At 35.1% G+C, this 17,899-nt stretch overlaps 1 protein-coding gene across 5 annotated transcripts in view; it reads right to left on the reverse strand.

Annotated features, from left to right (window-relative positions):
• The window catches only part of CNKSR2 (connector enhancer of kinase suppressor of Ras 2), a 284,773-nt gene that overhangs the window by 158,685 nt on the left and 108,189 nt on the right, over nt 1–17,899 (reverse strand). For all 5 annotated transcript variants that reach the window (XM_005897733.3, XM_070365342.1, XM_005897734.3 and 2 more), the window contains exon 5: nt 11,798–11,839. In XM_005897733.3, coding sequence (XP_005897795.1) covers nt 11,798–11,839 — 42 coding nt within the window. The remainder of the gene's footprint in view (nt 1–11,797; nt 11,840–17,899) is intronic.

Here is a 17,899-nt window from a genome sequence, read left to right on the forward strand (position 1 = left end):
ATTGCATTATAATCTGGAAATAAATAGGAAGGTAAAGAATATATAAAAATGGCTCAACATGTGTGTACTGCAACACTCAAGGCCTCATGTAACAGCAATGAGCAACAGTAGCTCTCCTATTCAAGCACTGGAAGCACTCAGAAGTGGGGTAGGAGGAAAAGAAGAAAAACTACATTGTAGGTGTTTTTACAAAAAAAAAAAAATACCAATTAAATCTACCATATTAAGTTGCAAATCATTTTTTTCAGATTTCTCTACTGAGTAATTTTATTTGTCAAATGCCTGCTATGTTCTAGGTCTGCTGGAAATATGAAAGATGAGTAAAACATTGACTTTACTAGCAAAGCTATCAGGATTTAACAGATTAAAAACTTTGGAAAAAATAACAGACTTAGAAAAGAAACTTGGCTAGAACCTTGCTCCCTGTTTGAGAGATAATGTACTAGAATCCTTATATTGTAGCATTTGGCACTTGGTTCAATAAGCCAATTAGAAAGGATACAGAATGGCTTGGTTTCATATGCTAATTCTACACTCATTACTGTCATACATCAAGCCACTGCAGGAAGCCACATTAAGGGTACTACAGTAAAGTTCCAAGGAAGTTATTTTTATTTGTTTACTTATTTACTGAATTTGAAGTAGGGTTTAGAACTTCTTTTTCTTTTTTAAAATAATTTTAAGGGTCATTTTCCACTTACAGTTATTATAAAATATTGGCTAGATTTCCCATGTTGTACCACAGGTCCTTGAGCCTAGTTTACACCTAACAGTTCGTATCTCCCACTCGCCACCCCTAGATTTCTCTTCCCTTCCCCAGTGGTAACCACTACTTTGTTCTCTATATATCTGTTATTTGGTTTCTTTTTTGTTATATTCAGTAGTGTGAATGAAAAAATACTGTCTGCCATATCCACAAACAAAGGATGCAGAGGCCACAAAGCCCTTAGCCACTGCAGCCACCCTCAAAGGTGCACCCCGAGGAGACTCAGGATGGGAAAGAAGAGGGTGCTGGCTAAGGTGTGTATCAAAAGAATTAATTTCAGTGAGCCCAGACTCCTGCATCTTCCCATACATGGGCAAGTACTAATTTCGTTAACTTGAGATGTTTGGTTTTCTTTAATTAACGGCGATCTTTTGATGTTCCCTAGTCCTTGTTGCAAAAACCCATATATACCCTGATTACTCCCTAACCTCTTGGGAGCTGTCCCTCAGAACTATTTGAGAGGCTGCCTATAGGACCTGAGTTCTCAGACAGTCCACCGAATAAAACAGAATTCTCAACTTTTAGGTTTTGCATTTTATTCAGTTGACACTAGTTTGTTGTAGATTTTAGATTCCACATGTAAGTGACATCTAAAGTATTTGTCTTTCTCCATCTGACTTATGTCACTTAGCATGATGCCCTACACGTTCTTGTAAAAAGTTAATTTTTCCCTTCAGTGAAATTGTAATATTATGCCATCATATTAACACACAGTATTATCTATTGCTACCTAATAGTGTATCCCAGAGAAAGAAAATTAACTATAATATACTAAGAAAATACATTCTTTATTATTGAAAGTTAACATCAACACTACAGAGCACCTACCATGTGTCCTGCACAATGCTAAATACCTCATTATTTCATGCATCTTTTTAACAACTTTCTGAAGTAGTTATTATTATAGTCAGTTTAGCAGATGAGAAAGCAAGGCTAAATAAAGTCACTGTCTTGGCAACAAAACAATCTGACTTCTTAATCATTATGCTTACCATCTCTTCAATCCTTAAATCTCCATTTGTTGCTGATTAGTTTCATTTTTTTATTGTTTAAAATCTATGTTAGTATTAAAGGGATATTATATAACATGTTTAAACTACATAGTATAATGAAATATAAGGTGTGCCTACAAGTGTTCTTGCAATTTATAATGCAGTTTAGCTAAGAACTAGTAGACTTGGGAGTATGAAAGCAGCAGCTCTCTGGGAAAACTTGCAATTTTAGCAACAAAAAAGACAACTCTATTCTAGTTAGAAGATAAGTGGTAGCCACTTGCATAAAGGAGATTCTTTCACTATTTTTGAAATATTTATATCAAAGAACTTTAAATTCTGTTATCTTTAGTTCTAAAAATAGAAACAATTTTTGAAATTTTAAATTAAAGCCTAGTAAAATAATATGTCTTTAGTATAAAGGAAACATAAAATGGCAATGAGTATTATAACTGATCCTCTGGATTCTGTTTATACTACCCAAAATGGCGAGAAAAGATTAGTGATTGAATAACAGTTAACAGACATGGCTAGCTAGGATTTAAGAAACTTTTAAAACAGAAGAGTGTCATGGGCTGGATTTAATGGTATTGTCATTTTTTTCCTCTCCAGTTATTTATATAAATTTCAAATCTGAATTAATATAATCATAGAGTATACTTTCAGGAAGAAATGGCACCTTTTCATCTTTTATCCTATACACATAGTATATTTTATATAGGTTTGCATATAGTGTATGGCTGGTTCACCCAAATCTAAAAGTTCCTAGGGGAAAAAATATCAGAACATAGCACATTTAGTATAAAATAGTGGTTTCTAAAAAGTCATAAAAGCAACATTTCAGTCACTGTGAAGATTCGAAAAACAGCAATCTTACAATAATATACTAACCAATAACAGAGCATTATTTCAGTTTCTCTGATGAGCATTCTTTCATTATCACTGAACCTGTCAGACACTTTTTAGATTAATACGTGTAATAAACTATAGAATTTTTAAAAGGAAATGGAGAAAGCATTCTAAGTGCAAACAACAGTGAATAGGGAAGGAGTAGGTAAAAAGTTTTAAGTCAGCCTCTTAGCCTGGGAGCACATTCAGCCAGACATACTTAAAGGATTTTTATTTATGTTTTTCTAAATAAGTAGAATACTGGATAGCTATTCTTCTGAGTATATTTGAGGAAATGAATGAAAATTATCTTTAGATTTAAAAATAAGAAATTCATTTGACATAGAAAAGAACCTCGGGTTCAGAAGTTTAACAAAAGGATTTATATAGGGAAATTTCTACTTTCAGGTATACACATATATAAAAGGGACAACAGTGTAAAACTAAGATAAAATGAGGAAACAATAAACAGATGAATATGCATTTTAAGATGGGAAAAATGATGTGAAAGCTACAATTTAAGGACAGCAAAAACAATTCAGGTTTCTTATCAATAATATGGAAAACAATAACAAAAGTTTAGTTTTGATAAATAATATATACATATTAAAATAGTTATTGATATATAAATAATATTTCAACTAAAATAGTCTAGAGGACAGAGCATATTTTTGTTTGGTTTATATATTTTTATACCTCAGTATTATAATGGAGAAGGCAATGGCACCCCACTCCAGTACTCTTGCCTGGAAAATCCCATGGACGGAGGGGCCTGGTGGGCTGCAGTCCATGGGGTCACTAAGAGTCGGATACGACTGAGCGACTTCACTTTCACTTTTCACTTTCATGCACTGGAGAAGGAAATGGCAACCCACTCCAGTGTTCTTGTCTGGAGAATCCCAGGGACGGGGAGCCTGGTAGGCTGCCGTCTATGAGGTCACACAGAGTCAGACATGACTGAAGCAACTTAGCAGCAGTATTATAAATCATGTAACTGCCAATTTAGGATATTTCCAATATAATTGGTAAACGAGAGGCTTTGTTTTTATAAAATAGTACAAATTTAGTCCAATATTAAATAGTGAAAACTCTAAATTATATAAGCTTCATTCAGAAATACAGTGTTTATAGTACTTGCCAGATCTATGCTGAGTTAACAACTGTGCACTTACAATGGCTCCCTAAACCTACTCTGGGCTTCCCAGATGGCATTAGTGGTCAAGATCCTGCCTGTCAATGCAGGAGACTTAAAAGATGCAGCTTTGATCCCTGGGTCAGGAAGATCCCTTGGAGGAGGGAATGGTAAACCACTCCAGTACTCTTGCTTGGAGAATCCCATGGACAGAGGAGCCTGGTAGGTCACAAAGTTCATAGGGTCGCAAAGAGTTGGATATGACCAAAGTGACTTAGCACACACCAACCTACTCTACAGCACAGGGAACTCTACTCAATATTTTATAATAACCTAAATAGAAAAAGAATCTGAAAAAGAATAGATATATGTATAACTGAATCACTTTGCTATACACCTGAAATTAATACACTGTAAATCAACTATGAAGTGAAGTGAAAGTTGCTCAGTCATGTCCGATTCTTTGCGACCCGATGGACTATACTGTTGATGGAATTCTCTAGGTATCCCGCACTGCAGGTGGATTCTTTACCAGTTGAGCCACAAGGGAAGCCCATAAATCAACTATACTCTAATATAGAATAAAAATTAAAACAGGAGAGAACAATTAAAATTGATATTAAAAGTATTAATTACATACACATTCCCCAACATTGGAAGAATTTCTTACTCATATGAGTAAAAAGAACTGCACGAGAAATCTTTTTTAAACTTTAAAAACGAATACAATAGAATAAAATTTCAATTTTAAACCAATATAAAATTATATTTGTATATAACAAAGATTAAGAGTCTCAAAGAGCTTCAGAAAGCAACTGTATTTGCAAATAAATAATAAAGATCATATGAACTTTGTTCCAAAAAGACCTAGAAAACTCTCCAATCCCTTTAGGTTTCAAACTCTGATGGTGGGGGAAAAGCACAACAAACTATTGGCAAAATGTAAAGAAATCACCACCACCACTGCTTTATTAAGCCATTCATTCATTCAAAAAGCACTGAGTATCTGTTACATGATTTAAATGTCACTGCTACGCTTAAGGATTTCTCAAACTGAGACAGTGTTTCTGGTGATGTATTTGGCTTGTTCTTAGTATCACTGACATTAACCATGCTGTCCTTGTGTTCCTGATGACAGAGAAGGAATAACACTTTAAAATAATAATCATCGAAGAATGATGAGGTCAGTACCAAACAGTGAGAAAACATCAGTCCCAAACGTACACCTACTTTGATGAACAAGAAGTGGATCCATGATACTTCCAACTTATTTCCAACTACTTTCATGAGACATCCTGTTGTTATTCAGTCATTAAGTCGTCTGTCTGATTCTTTGCAACCTCATGAATTGCAGCATGAGAGGCTTCCTTGTCCTCCACTGTCTCCTGGAGTTTGCTCAAAGTCATATTCATTGAATCGATGATGCCATCCAATCATCTCATCCTCTGTTTCCCACTTCTCATCCTGCCCTCAATCTTTCCAGCATTAGGGGCTTTTCTAATGAGTTGGCCCTTTGCATCAGGTGGCCAAAGTATAGCAGCTTCAGCATCAGTACAACTACTTTCTTGAGGCATCCTGGTCTGAATTAAAGCTGGGACATGAACCTCCATTGCTCTTTTGTTTTCTGATAGGGAAACAGTCAGATGGAAACCAGAACTGAATCTGGGAAAATCTCTATCCTATTTACCTCCTCTCTCAGAGGCAGGAAGTAGAGCCAATAGGCTTATAGGGAGTTCCCAGGCAGATGAGAGGGGTACTCATTAGAATGCACACTACTTTCCAGGCTAAAGATCAACAAGAGTCTGGAAATACCAGTGGTTCAAGCAAGATGTAGGTTATTAGGAAGATGATTTCATTTTATTTCAGAGTCAAAAAGCAAGAGTGAAACAGTTCATTATGTTTGGATGAGCTTCTGGAAAATACAGGTACTATATATACAGTTTATGGACAAATGGGGAACAAATAGCAGAGACCTGGGAGCAATGTCTTTACTTTTAGTAGAGAAGTTCAAAGTTGCCATATGTGATTTTATGGAGAAAAGAGTTAATCACATTGTACCAGTTATTAGTTCACGGGCTCTCAGCTCCAATTCACCCTTCAGTGTTTTCTCTAGGAATAGGCAGGACCTTTGTGCTCTACAGTAAGGACAATGTTAAGTTTGTATCAGTAGAGGGTGCTGGAGGGATAGGGAAAGGAGAGGGAGGCTTTTCTTCTTTCCTTTGTGCAGTGTTTTGTTTTATTTGCTTCTGGTACAAGGTCCATTAGCAGAAGTGTGAGGGGACATCCATGATGCCCAGACTATGTAGTCCCTCAGTGACCTCATAGCCTCACTGTGGGCTCACTGACCACCATGCTGTAGCCCTGTCAGCGTCACACGCACAGCAGCAGCTTCCCACTCCCTCTGTGAGGACTCCTACCAGCGTCGCTTGCCTGTGTCCTGGAAGGTTGTTTCCTGCTTGTCTGGACCAGCTCTAGTTAGGCAACGCAGTGAAGCTGCAACGTGATTGTTCTAACGAGCTCTGACCCTCAGCGTGGAGGAACGGTGTCCATTTAGAAGCTGTCCTTCCTTGGGTACTCTGTCTTAGTCCTAGGGCATGCTTTAGCGGTATTCTTCCACCACAGTTTAATAATTATTTAGATTAAATTTCCCTTGTTTAAGCTACTGTGTAATTTCTGTCTCCAGATGGATTCAATTATCTTTTTGAAAAAATCTTTACATTTACAGTGACAATAACTATAGTTTTTTTAAAAAACATAGTGTCTTTGATCACATAAAGAATGATCTTAGATTAAGACAGTCCTTCAATCATCTCTTTATGTGGCCATATTGTTTTTTACTGAGTTTGTGAGTCACCAAAGATTTATGGCATTTAGATCTTTGAAATCAAACACACTCCACTACCCCAACTTAATCTGAAAGGCTAATTTAGTTTGTTCATAGCTAGTAAGTGCCAGGATGGGGTCAGGACATAAAATCTTTTTAACTCTCAAATTGCTGCTCTTTCTACTACATTATTTGGCCTCACTTGACTTAACAACTGAAACAAATACTCTTTGATAAAGAGGAATGTACATTCAGAGTCAATCTGAATATGAAAGGATTTTACAATGCATAATGCATTCAGCAAATGTGACATTAGCAAAAACATCCATAAATATACCAACTTACATACTGTGTATCCAAATCATAAAGACAAACTAAAAAGACACTGAATACAAATAATTTTAATTTTTTATGTGTGGTCACATTCCCATTAGTATATACACATTTTTTTCCCCCATAAAAGACTAACAACATCTTCTAACTCCATCATATTCTAACTAGATTTCTTCATTCCTACATGGGACATCAGCTGTGGAGAATTTAATTTTATAGTTAAAATAATTTATAAAGCACCAAAGTGCCAAAAGCTGAAGATAATCTAATACAACACTCAAGAAATCAATGCCTATTTCAGTAATAGAGTTAATGTGCTTTTTTAGGGTGACCACAAAGATAGTGAAGTGGGCCAAAATGGAAGGGTCACATTAACTTTCAAAATAAAGAAGGATCTTAATGCTTTCTATCTACAAAACCAGTATTAGAATTCATGTTTTAATGAGATTGACCATAAATTGTATGTTTAAATGCTCCAGTTACAACCACAATGTCAACCATACAAAAACATTCAGTTTGCAATGGCTCAGGATCACAGATTTAAGAGAAGAATCTATAATTGGGAAAGCTGCCATTTTACAGCATCAGGGACCCAATATAAAACTATTTTTATAAAGTCATTAGACTGTCACTGTTTTGAAGAAATCTCTAAAAATAAAATATTAATACGATGACTTTTATTTTATTATGGAGCATGCTGCTGCACTAGTACTGACATCTGCAAGGTTTGGGGAGATTAGGAGGAAACCATGCTTAGATAAATGACATGCTATAGATGGTAGGGCAAAGTCTAAAATGAGCTTTTAATTTTCTCTTCCAGGCTCTCCTCTTAACCTAACTTTTGGTTCTATTCAGTTTTAGCCATTTCTAGTCTAGATAGCAGAGAAGGGACAGTAATATCACTTCAAATGGAGTTTAGGGGTAAACAATGCATAAATTTAAAGGAAGGAATAAAATATACATGAAATATTTGTGAAATAAAACAAATAGTTAACAGGCCAAAATAAGCCTAATTCATGATCAAACTTAAATAAGAAATGAAAAAAAAAATTTAGCTTGGAGAGAAAAGAGAGGAGAGAGAAGAGACAGCATTCATAACAATGCCCTGTAAACTGTAAAGTACTATACAATGAAGAGACAGTGTTAACATTAAAATGATAAATAGGCATTTACTTTATTTATTCCTCCCATCTTTATAAAAAAGATGGGTGCAATAAAATGCTAGTGCAAAGCAAGTGCAATATGTAAGACCACACTTCTGGTTAATGTAAAAGGTGTATTTGAGCTCAGTACAATCTGATTTAAACAATGTGACTTTAACAATCAATGCCTGGCCTGGGATTTTCATGAGTTTATCAAAGCTGACATGTATTCCCAGCTCACCAAGGAGAGCAGCAGAGCTGTGACAAGCAAAATAGGTCTGCTAAAGCACAGTGGCTGAAATGGCTTCTCAGGAATACTCTCCAGTTTTATAGATTGTAGTGAAAGGTGGGAGTGAGGAGAAAGTAGGGCACACAACTGAAGAGATTTCCAGATTCCCTGCAACTGATTTACTGTATGAAACAAGGATTTGTGCAGAGAAAAACAGATGGGCTCCAACATACCAGGGAATGTGTGCCTAGGGACTAAGCCTCACTGAGAGGTAAAGATCAAATCAAGAGAGTGAAATAAATTACTCTTTATCATCAGGTGACAATCACTCAGATATATAGTACACCAATACCTGCATTTCCTTTTGTCCTTTATGGTTGCACTCTGCTATCTATATCACTATATTTAATGGCAAAATTCCAAGGAAATCCAAGCTGTCCCATCTCCAAGATAGCTCTGTCTACCACTGAAACCAACCAATGTTCTTTTCTACCCAGCTTTTTGGTCTTCAGAGTCTATTACTTTATCATTTTAAATAGAAACAACTCTCTCCAATTTTAAGGATAAAAAGGTGAATAGGAAATCTAGGCGAAGGGTTGTCCAAATCACTTTTGACAATCTCACAACATAGAGAATAAAATTATCCATTAAAGGCCATCTGGATTATAAACATAATAAATATTTACTTAATTATAAAAGTAACACTAACTGAAGAAACTTGGGATGACATTTGAAAGAAAAAACAAACAAAAATCAGCTATTATTTTATCAAATAAATAAGCAAATATTAATAAAGAATATTTTCTATTTCAAATAAAGAATTTTTTTATTTCAATTTTTAATGGTAATCTATTCTGTGTGTATAATGCTTTTAGTCTGGATTTTAGTTAACATTATCATTTAGAATCTTTCCATGAATATTGTCAAAAGATATTTTTGATATATTCATAAAATTTAAGGAAAATTTATTCATAAATCATATATTCACAAATACAACTTCAAATAGTATGAATAAATATTTCATCCTTTGAATGCACCATAGTGTACTGAAGCATTAACCTACTATTGCCCATTTTTCATTATTACGTATAACGCTGCTACTTTCCATAGAAAATGCTATTGTGTTTTAGAATTTATTTTTAGACTAGACTCCGTATAGGAATACAGACTCTGGGGCCAGAATGCCTGAGTTAAAATTCTGTCTTAAATCCATTCCAACTATGTCACTTGGGGAAAGCTGTCTAACCTCTTAGTGCTTCAGTTTCCTCAACTGTAAAATAGAGATGACACTAATAATAACCATCTCATAAGGTTGCTATGAGGATTAAAGGAGTTAGTTTATACAGAGCATTTAAAATAGTGCCTGAGGCATATTTTAAACACTACATAAATGTTAGTATTAATGTTTTTGAGTCTTAAAATTAACTAAAAAAGGTTTTATGAACTTACATGCCTAGAGGCAAGGTATATCCATTCTTATTACATCAGATTCTAAGTACCATTTGGATATTTTTAGTGTGTTACTATATAAATTTGTGTGTTCATGTTTACGAATCTACAGATGAAAATTTGTATTTCATTAGTTTTACAGGAAATCCTTGTTTTCTGAGGATAACTGCCACTGGAAAGTAATGGTAGTCTTTGTGGTTTAATTCAGAAAGAACAGAGCTTGTCTCTTTAAAACGTAAGTTCAATGATATTTGTATTATTTTTTGATTTATCATTAAAAATTTTGATTTAAAAATAGTAGTTAGAACTCATATACTTTTTTATTCCTCACCATCTGTTACAGACTTAAAGTATGTATTCCTCCCAAATTCACGTACTGAAACCTAATCCCCAATATGATGGTATCTGGACGTGGAGGCTTTGAGAGGTAATTAGATCATTGGTTTGGCCCCTCTTGAATGGGACTAGAGTCCTTACAAAAGAAACTCCAGAGAATTCCCTTGCCTCTACCACTATGTGAGGATCCTCTATGAATCAGGAAACAGATCCTCACTAGATACTAAATCTGCTGGTACCCTGATCCTGGATTGCCCAGTCTCCAGAAGAGTGAGAAATGTTTGATGTCTTTCTATATTACAGGAAACCCAGAAAGAGACTTCTCTGAAATTTTAGTTTTTAAGAAAGTATTCCATTGTAAAGTTAACTTTGTGTCAAAAAAAAAAAAAGATAAAAATAAAGTATTTCCGCATCATATACCAAGTAGTACACTACACATTTTGTTATTTTCTTAAAAAAATAATTCTTATTGTGAGAAAAGCAATATACAAGTATCCAACCTTCTAGTGAAGGCTGGGCCATTCTTGCATAAAAAGGCCAAGACAGGAGGTAGAATAGTAACATGAAAATACAAGTGCTTTCTGAGGTGAATTGATTGGTTAATGCCAATCTCCGTCTCAAACATTATCAGCATACATTCTCAGTCACTCAGCTGTGGCCATGGGACTTTCTAGGTAAGAATACTGAAGTGGGTTGCCATTTCCTACTTCAGGAAATCTTCCTGAACCAGGGATCGAACCCGCGTCTCTTGTGTCTCCTGCATTGGCAGATGGATTCTTTACCACTGTGCCACCTGGGTTGGATCCCTGGGTGGGGAAGATTCCCTGGAGAAGGGAATGGCTATCCACTCTAGTATCCTTATCTGGAGAATTCCATGGACAGAAGAGCCTGGCAGGCTACAGTCAATGGGGCTGCAAAAAGTCGGACACGACTGAGCAACTAACACTACTACTACTACCTGGGAAGCCCCAATCATTATCAGACAAAATCTTTAAATTCTCACTAGCTGAAATGGAAAATAATCAAAGTAAATATTATACTACATTCATTTCTAAACTTCTTCAATGTTATTTATGTTGTCACTCATTTCTAATAGAGGTGAAGTTATTAGGGCAGATGAGCATCAACCAAGAAATGGATTTACAAAGAAAAACAGCAAACTTCATTAAGATGCCTTTTTACCAAGTATAATGTACTCATACTCAATATTTTTAGTAATAAGATAAAACACATGCAAAGTCATTAGCTGATACAATAAATATGGCCAAATTAAAATTTAGAAGGTTGGTGAATACAGAATCAGAGTAAAGGCAGTTTGATCATTTTATGAAGTATTTCATCCAAATGACAACAGAGGTGGATCATCTCTATTACAAAACCAAATATTTTCCTCTGATCTCCTTTTGTCACAGATCAAGAATGAAAAATTCTTATTTCAAATTTCCTTTTCTCTAGATTCTTTATTTTATGGCATTTTAACCTTGTTACATACTATAGTCTTAAAATTCTGTATCATATTTTTCTATTAAGTTAAAAAAGAATGATTATAACTAATACAATTTATTATCTTTTGATTCTTTTGTACTTTCCCTATAAAATATACAGGGCTCACTTTTTCACAGGCTGTAGCTTTTTACTTAATAACTAGTTAAGCAAAGGAATACATACTTTGCAACGAAGATGAAAATAAATCCAAGTATACTTACCACATGAAGAATTTTATTCTCTGTTTCATAGACAGTACAATCCTGAAAAAAGAAACACATATATTAATTTAAAAAATTAAACATTCCTTTTAAAATACTTTCTTAGGAACTGTACTACAATTCGAAAAAGTCTTGAAAACTCCTGGAATACTGTATACTAAAACATTCACACTGATTTGCTCTCATGGTCAGGGATAGGGATATTTTCATTTTTGTTTAACTGTGTTTTCTAATTTTACTAATTTTAAACACACATAATAAAGGACAATATACATTAAATAGATGTAAAAGCAACTAATGGAAAATTACTATAATCATTTCCTGTCCAAACTTATACATGTAATAAATGTATTTTGCTGAAATATGTCCAACATTTCAAACACTTATTTATTATATATTGGAACATTAAGAAAAATACTAACATTAATTTCAATAGTCATATAAAGAATCTCAAAAATACATTATAATATATTAAACATATTTGCATTATGCAATTAAAATTGGTGTATGCTACCAATGAATATTAACTTTATAGTTCTTCCCTAAATTTGTCTCTGAAATTACAAAAAATTATTTAAAACAATTCTCCATTGTCTTTTTATCTGCAATTGCTAGACTTATAATAAACAGTAATATAGCAAAGTGATCTTTGCTTAGAAACTCTGTGTTTCTATGGTACAGTTTACTCAAGGAATTTATAAAATGGGCATGATAATAGCAGTAAACCAATAGCAATGTGTGAGAATCAAATGAGGAAACGAAATAAATTTCCTATATGTCAGCACTATCTGACATATAGTAAATGATAAGTACATTTTAACTATGAATTATTGTGCTCTGCATGATTTAAGAACTTTAAACTAATTACTTTTACCTCAAAATATAAAGTTAACTGATTATTATTTGGCTAGATAATTTTGAAAAAATATATATATCCCAAAGTATTGCATATTTCAAGGAATGAGAATCCATTTCACTTTTCCCCCTGAATTTAATTTTGACAAAAAGGAATCTTGTTCAACATAGCTTTTGGTAACACCATTTCACCATAATACCTTGCCAGAAGAAGCACATATTCTTTTGGGGGCTAATTTTTTTAACATTAAATTTGGTCTAATTCATTTCACAAACTAATAGAAATACTTAAGGACTGGGTTTTGCCATTCGGCAGGGCTCCTGTGCCAAAGGAGGAGTCTGTTACAAACAATCACGTCTATGTCTATATAATCATATAAAGTCAATTCTTTATTAAGTATGAATGAATTATGTGTACAGAGGAGGCAAGGTGTAGATAAAACATTTATATTGGGAAAGTGCATGTGTACTTACATCTGAATTTGGAAGAGTCCAATTTTACAGAATTAACATCAAACATAATTACACTGGGAAGAGAGAGATAACTTGGGAAAAGCTGGAAGTTGCCCAGTTTCCCCATGCTGCCTCTACAGCTAGCTTCAGCTGTAATGGATGCAAGTTTCATTAATTACCTACCTTCCTAGAATCAAATGATATGGATTAAATGTTCACAATTCAAAAGGATGCTTATCAAGGAAAAAAGTAAATATGATCTAAATGTATATTCTGTTGTGAGAGAATAATCACACGGAGAATAACTATTTCAAGGTTCTTTATAATATAGTTTATTTGTACATCCCTGCTGCTGCTGCTGCTGCTAAGTCGCTTCAGTCCTGTCCGACTCTGTGCAACCCCACAGACGGCAGCCCACCAGGCTCCCCCATCCCTGGGATTCTCCAGGCAAGAATACTGGAGGGGGCTGCCATTTCCTTCTCCAATGCATAAAAGTGAAAAGTGAAAGTGAAGTTGCTCAGTCGTGTCCAACTCTTAGCAACCCCATGGACTGAAGCCTACCAGGCTCCTCCATCCATGGGATTTTCCAGGCAAGAGTACTGGAGTGGGGTGCCATTGCCTTCTCCATTGTACATCCCTAGTATGATATAAAAAAAGAATTGTTAAAGAAAATCTTATACTATTTTCAGGCTTGGACAGTAATATGTGGTCAGTAAGTAACATGGGGTCACAAAGAGTCAGACACGACTGAACGATTTTTACTATTTTCACTTATACTATTTTCAGTAACCACATTGTTGGTAGTAGTGTTGTTAGTTTGTTACTGTTTTATTGAAACTGCTATGTGTGAATCCTTACAGGATGAAGCAAGTGAACAATTACATGACAGTAGTCAAGTGGGCCTTAGGAAGCATCACTATGAACAAAGCTAGTGGAGGTGATGGAATTCCAGTTGAGCTATTTCAAATCCTGAAAGATGATGCTGTGAAAGTGCTGCATTCAGTATGTCAGCAAATTTGGAAAACTCAGCAGTGGCCACAGGACTGGAAAAGGTTAGTTTTCATTCCAATCCCAAAGGAAATGACAAAGAATGCTCAAACTACTGCACAATTGCACTCATCTCACATGCCAGTAAAGTAATGCTCAAAATTCATGAACTGTGAAATTCCAGATATTCAAGCTGGTTTTAGAAAAGGCAGAGGAACCAGAGATCAAATTGCCAACATCCGCTGGATCACTGAAAAAGCAAGAGAGTTCCAGAAAAACACCTATTTCTGCTTTGTTGACTATGCCAAAGCCTTTGACTGTGTGGATCACAACAAACTGTGGAAAATTCTGAAAGACATGGGAATACCAGATCACCTGACCTGGCTTTTGAGAAACCTGTATGCAAGTCAGGAAGCAACAGTTAGAACTGGACATGGAAAAACAGACTGGTTCCAAATAGGAAAAGGAGTACATCAAGGCTGTATATTGTCACCCTGCTTATTCAACTTATATGCAGAGTACATCATGAGAAACGCTGAGCTGAAAGAAGCACAAGCTGGAGTTAAGATTGCCAGGAGAAACATCAATAACCTCAGATACGCAGATAACACCACCCTTATGGCAGAAAGTGAAGAAGAACTAAAGAGCCTCTTGATGAAAGTGAAAGAGGAGAGTGAAAAAGTTGGCTTAAAGCTCAACAAACAGAAAACTAAGATCATGGCATCTGGTCCCATCAGTTCAGTTCAGTTCAGTTCAATCGCTCAGTCGTGTCCGACTCTTTGCGACCCCATGAATTGCACTTCATGCCAAATAGATGGGTAAACAGTGGAAACAATGGCTGACTTTATTTTGGGGGGCTCCAAAATCACTGCACATGGTGGCTGCAGCCATGAAATTAAAAGACGCTTACTCCTTGGAAGAAAAGCTATGACTAACCTAGACAACATATTAAAATCAGAGACATTACTTTGCCAACAAAGGGCAGTCCAGTCAAGACTATGGTTTTTCCAGTAGTCACATATGGATGTGAGAGTTGGACTATAAAGAAAGCTGAGTGTCGAAGAATTGATGTTTATGAACTGTGGTGTTGGAGAAGACTCTTGAGAGTCCCTTGGACTCCAAGGAGATTCAACCAGTCCATCCTAAAGGAGATCAGTCCTGGGTATTCATTGGAAGGACTGATGTTGAAGCTGAAACTCCAATTCTTTAGCCCTCTGATGCAAAGAGCTAACTCATTTGTAAAGACCCTTATGCTGGGAAAGATTGAGGGCAGGAGGAGAAGGGGACAACAGTGGATGAGATGGTTGGATGGCATCACTGACTCAATGGACATGAGTTTGGGTAGGCTCCCGGAGTTGGTGATGGACAGGGAGGCCTGGTGTGCTGTAGTTCACGGGGTCGCAAGGAGTCAGACACAACTGAGTGACTGAACTGAACATTTTATCACTCTTGGTGACACTGGTAAGTAATTTTAGCATGGGAGAAAGCAGACACATACATAAGAAGAACAGTAAAAACCTTAGAGTCTCTTGATGTATTATGTATGTATATATGTTTCTCTTAGCTCTGTCCACTGAAAAAGCATAGAAACAATGACCAATTTAGTAGTAAATGAACCCTCCACAATTGGTGGTATTCAAACACCATTTCACAGGCTTTCTTGGAAAATGGCTAATACCAAACTGGGATAGGAATTGTCAAGAGGAGCATGAATTATATTGTGACACAAAATAGAAAGAAGCTATTAAAGATTACAAGGATTGTGTCAGTAGGATTCAGAAGTCAATATGAAGAGAATTCTCCCTGGGTAGAGATGGAGCAATTTGAGTATCTAAGAGGATAACTATAATGGACAGAAATAGTAAATATTACTAAATATTAAATATATTAATATATTTGAAGCTAAAATTTAAATATACTAAATATAGCCAAATATATTTAGTAAGTTTAATACTATTGAATATATTAAACTAATTGGATAATATTTGATAGATGTATACAGCTATTTATCTGTATAGCTCTTGATTCAGCAAATATTAATCATCTGTTTTAAGGATATAAAGATGAATAAAACATGGCTTAGAGAAGTACAGTTTAAGAAGATAGGCATTCACCTAAATAAGTTACAATATGTAAAATTCTACAGTCTTCAAGAAGTTTTATATTTTAATAACTTTAGGACTATAAATGCCACAAAATCACACAAATCAACATATAAAAGGTCAATTAATTAAAAATTAAAATATTAATATAGTTCTTAATAAAATTCAACAAAACCACTGTGTTGTGCTATGAGGCATCCCAAGTGGTGCTATGGTAAAGAACTGGCCTGCCGATGTAGGAGACGCAAAAGACATGGAATCAATACCTGGGTGGGGAAGATCCCCTGGAGGAGGAAATGGAAACCCACTCCAGTATTCTTGCCTGGAGAATCCCATGGACAGAGGAGCCTGGTGGGCTACAGTCCATGGGGTCGCAAAGAGTAGGACACAACTGAGCACACACACATAGCATACATACAGCAGGTACTTCGGGGGGATTCATCTCATCCGTAAGTCATTTTATTTCCATCAAATGTGATTTTAAAATATTTGCTTCTGAAGTGGGAGTTTTATTAACACTTAAGGCCAAATCCTTTCCTAAAAGATTATACCCCAAGTTTTAAAAATAAAATTGCACTGGATATGAAGAAATCTCCATTTTCTGAACTTATGCACACTATGGAAAGGTACACCTCTGACGTTCTAGTTATTTTTAGGTTAGGATTAAATTTAGATTTTTAAAATTGGATTTAGAGCTGTGCCACTATACACTCCCAGGAATTCTCTTTAGTAGCTCATGCTGTCTTTTACTGTACATGTAAAATAACACTTGAATTTCTTTATCCTTTTTATGTATAACACTTTTTCAAATGATGTGATGCACATTTAAATGTATCAAATTCTTAATAAGACAATATTTATAAAATGAGGAGTGTTTCTTCAGTTTTGATCACTTTTTCCTTAGGAGAGTAAGATCACCCTAGAGAATCATAATCAGTTAATCTTTTAGTGAAACCATGATCCAATTGCTAAACTGAGCAGAATACATAAAAAATTTCTATCCTGTATTTTACCATAAATGCTAAATACTTTGTCATCTGGGGATTAGAATATTCAGTACAGATAATACATCTCATCAACTGTGTATTATAGATAGTCACAAGAACAGTACATAGGTCATTAATTGCTTTACTTTCAACTAATATTTAAATAAGCCAGCCATGCAAACCTTTGATAAGGGTACTTACATACAAATACCTCACATATTCTATTATCAAGATATCAAAATTTCTACACTATGTTGCTTCACTGATTAATTCATGTAATGAGTTAGTATTATACTCTTACTCATTCATTCATTCACTCAAGTCACAATGTTGTTGCTTAGTCGCTAAGTCGTGTCTGACTCTTGCTACTCCATGGACTGTAGCCTGCCAGGTTCCTCTCTCCATGGGATTTCCCAGGCAAGAGTACGTTTCTTCCTCCAGGGGATCTTCCTGACCCATGCCTCCTGCATTGGGAGTTGGATTCTTTACTACTGAGCCATGAGGGAAGCGCCCCAAGTCACAATACCATTCACCAGAATTTTTTTTTTTTTTTTGGCATCTTCTAAATGCAATTCACTGTAAGGCACTATTGGGTGATCAAAGATAAATTAAACTTGATCCTTGGCCATCATTATTTCATTATTTAGTAAAGAAATAGGTGAAACTATTCAAATAATAATACAAGGTAAACAAGATAAATGCTAATAGGTGATCCTATA

The sequence above is a fragment of the Bos mutus genome, chromosome X (assembly GCF_027580195.1).
Source record: "Bos mutus isolate GX-2022 chromosome X, NWIPB_WYAK_1.1, whole genome shotgun sequence".
Taxonomy (NCBI): domain Eukaryota; kingdom Metazoa; phylum Chordata; class Mammalia; order Artiodactyla; family Bovidae; genus Bos; species Bos mutus.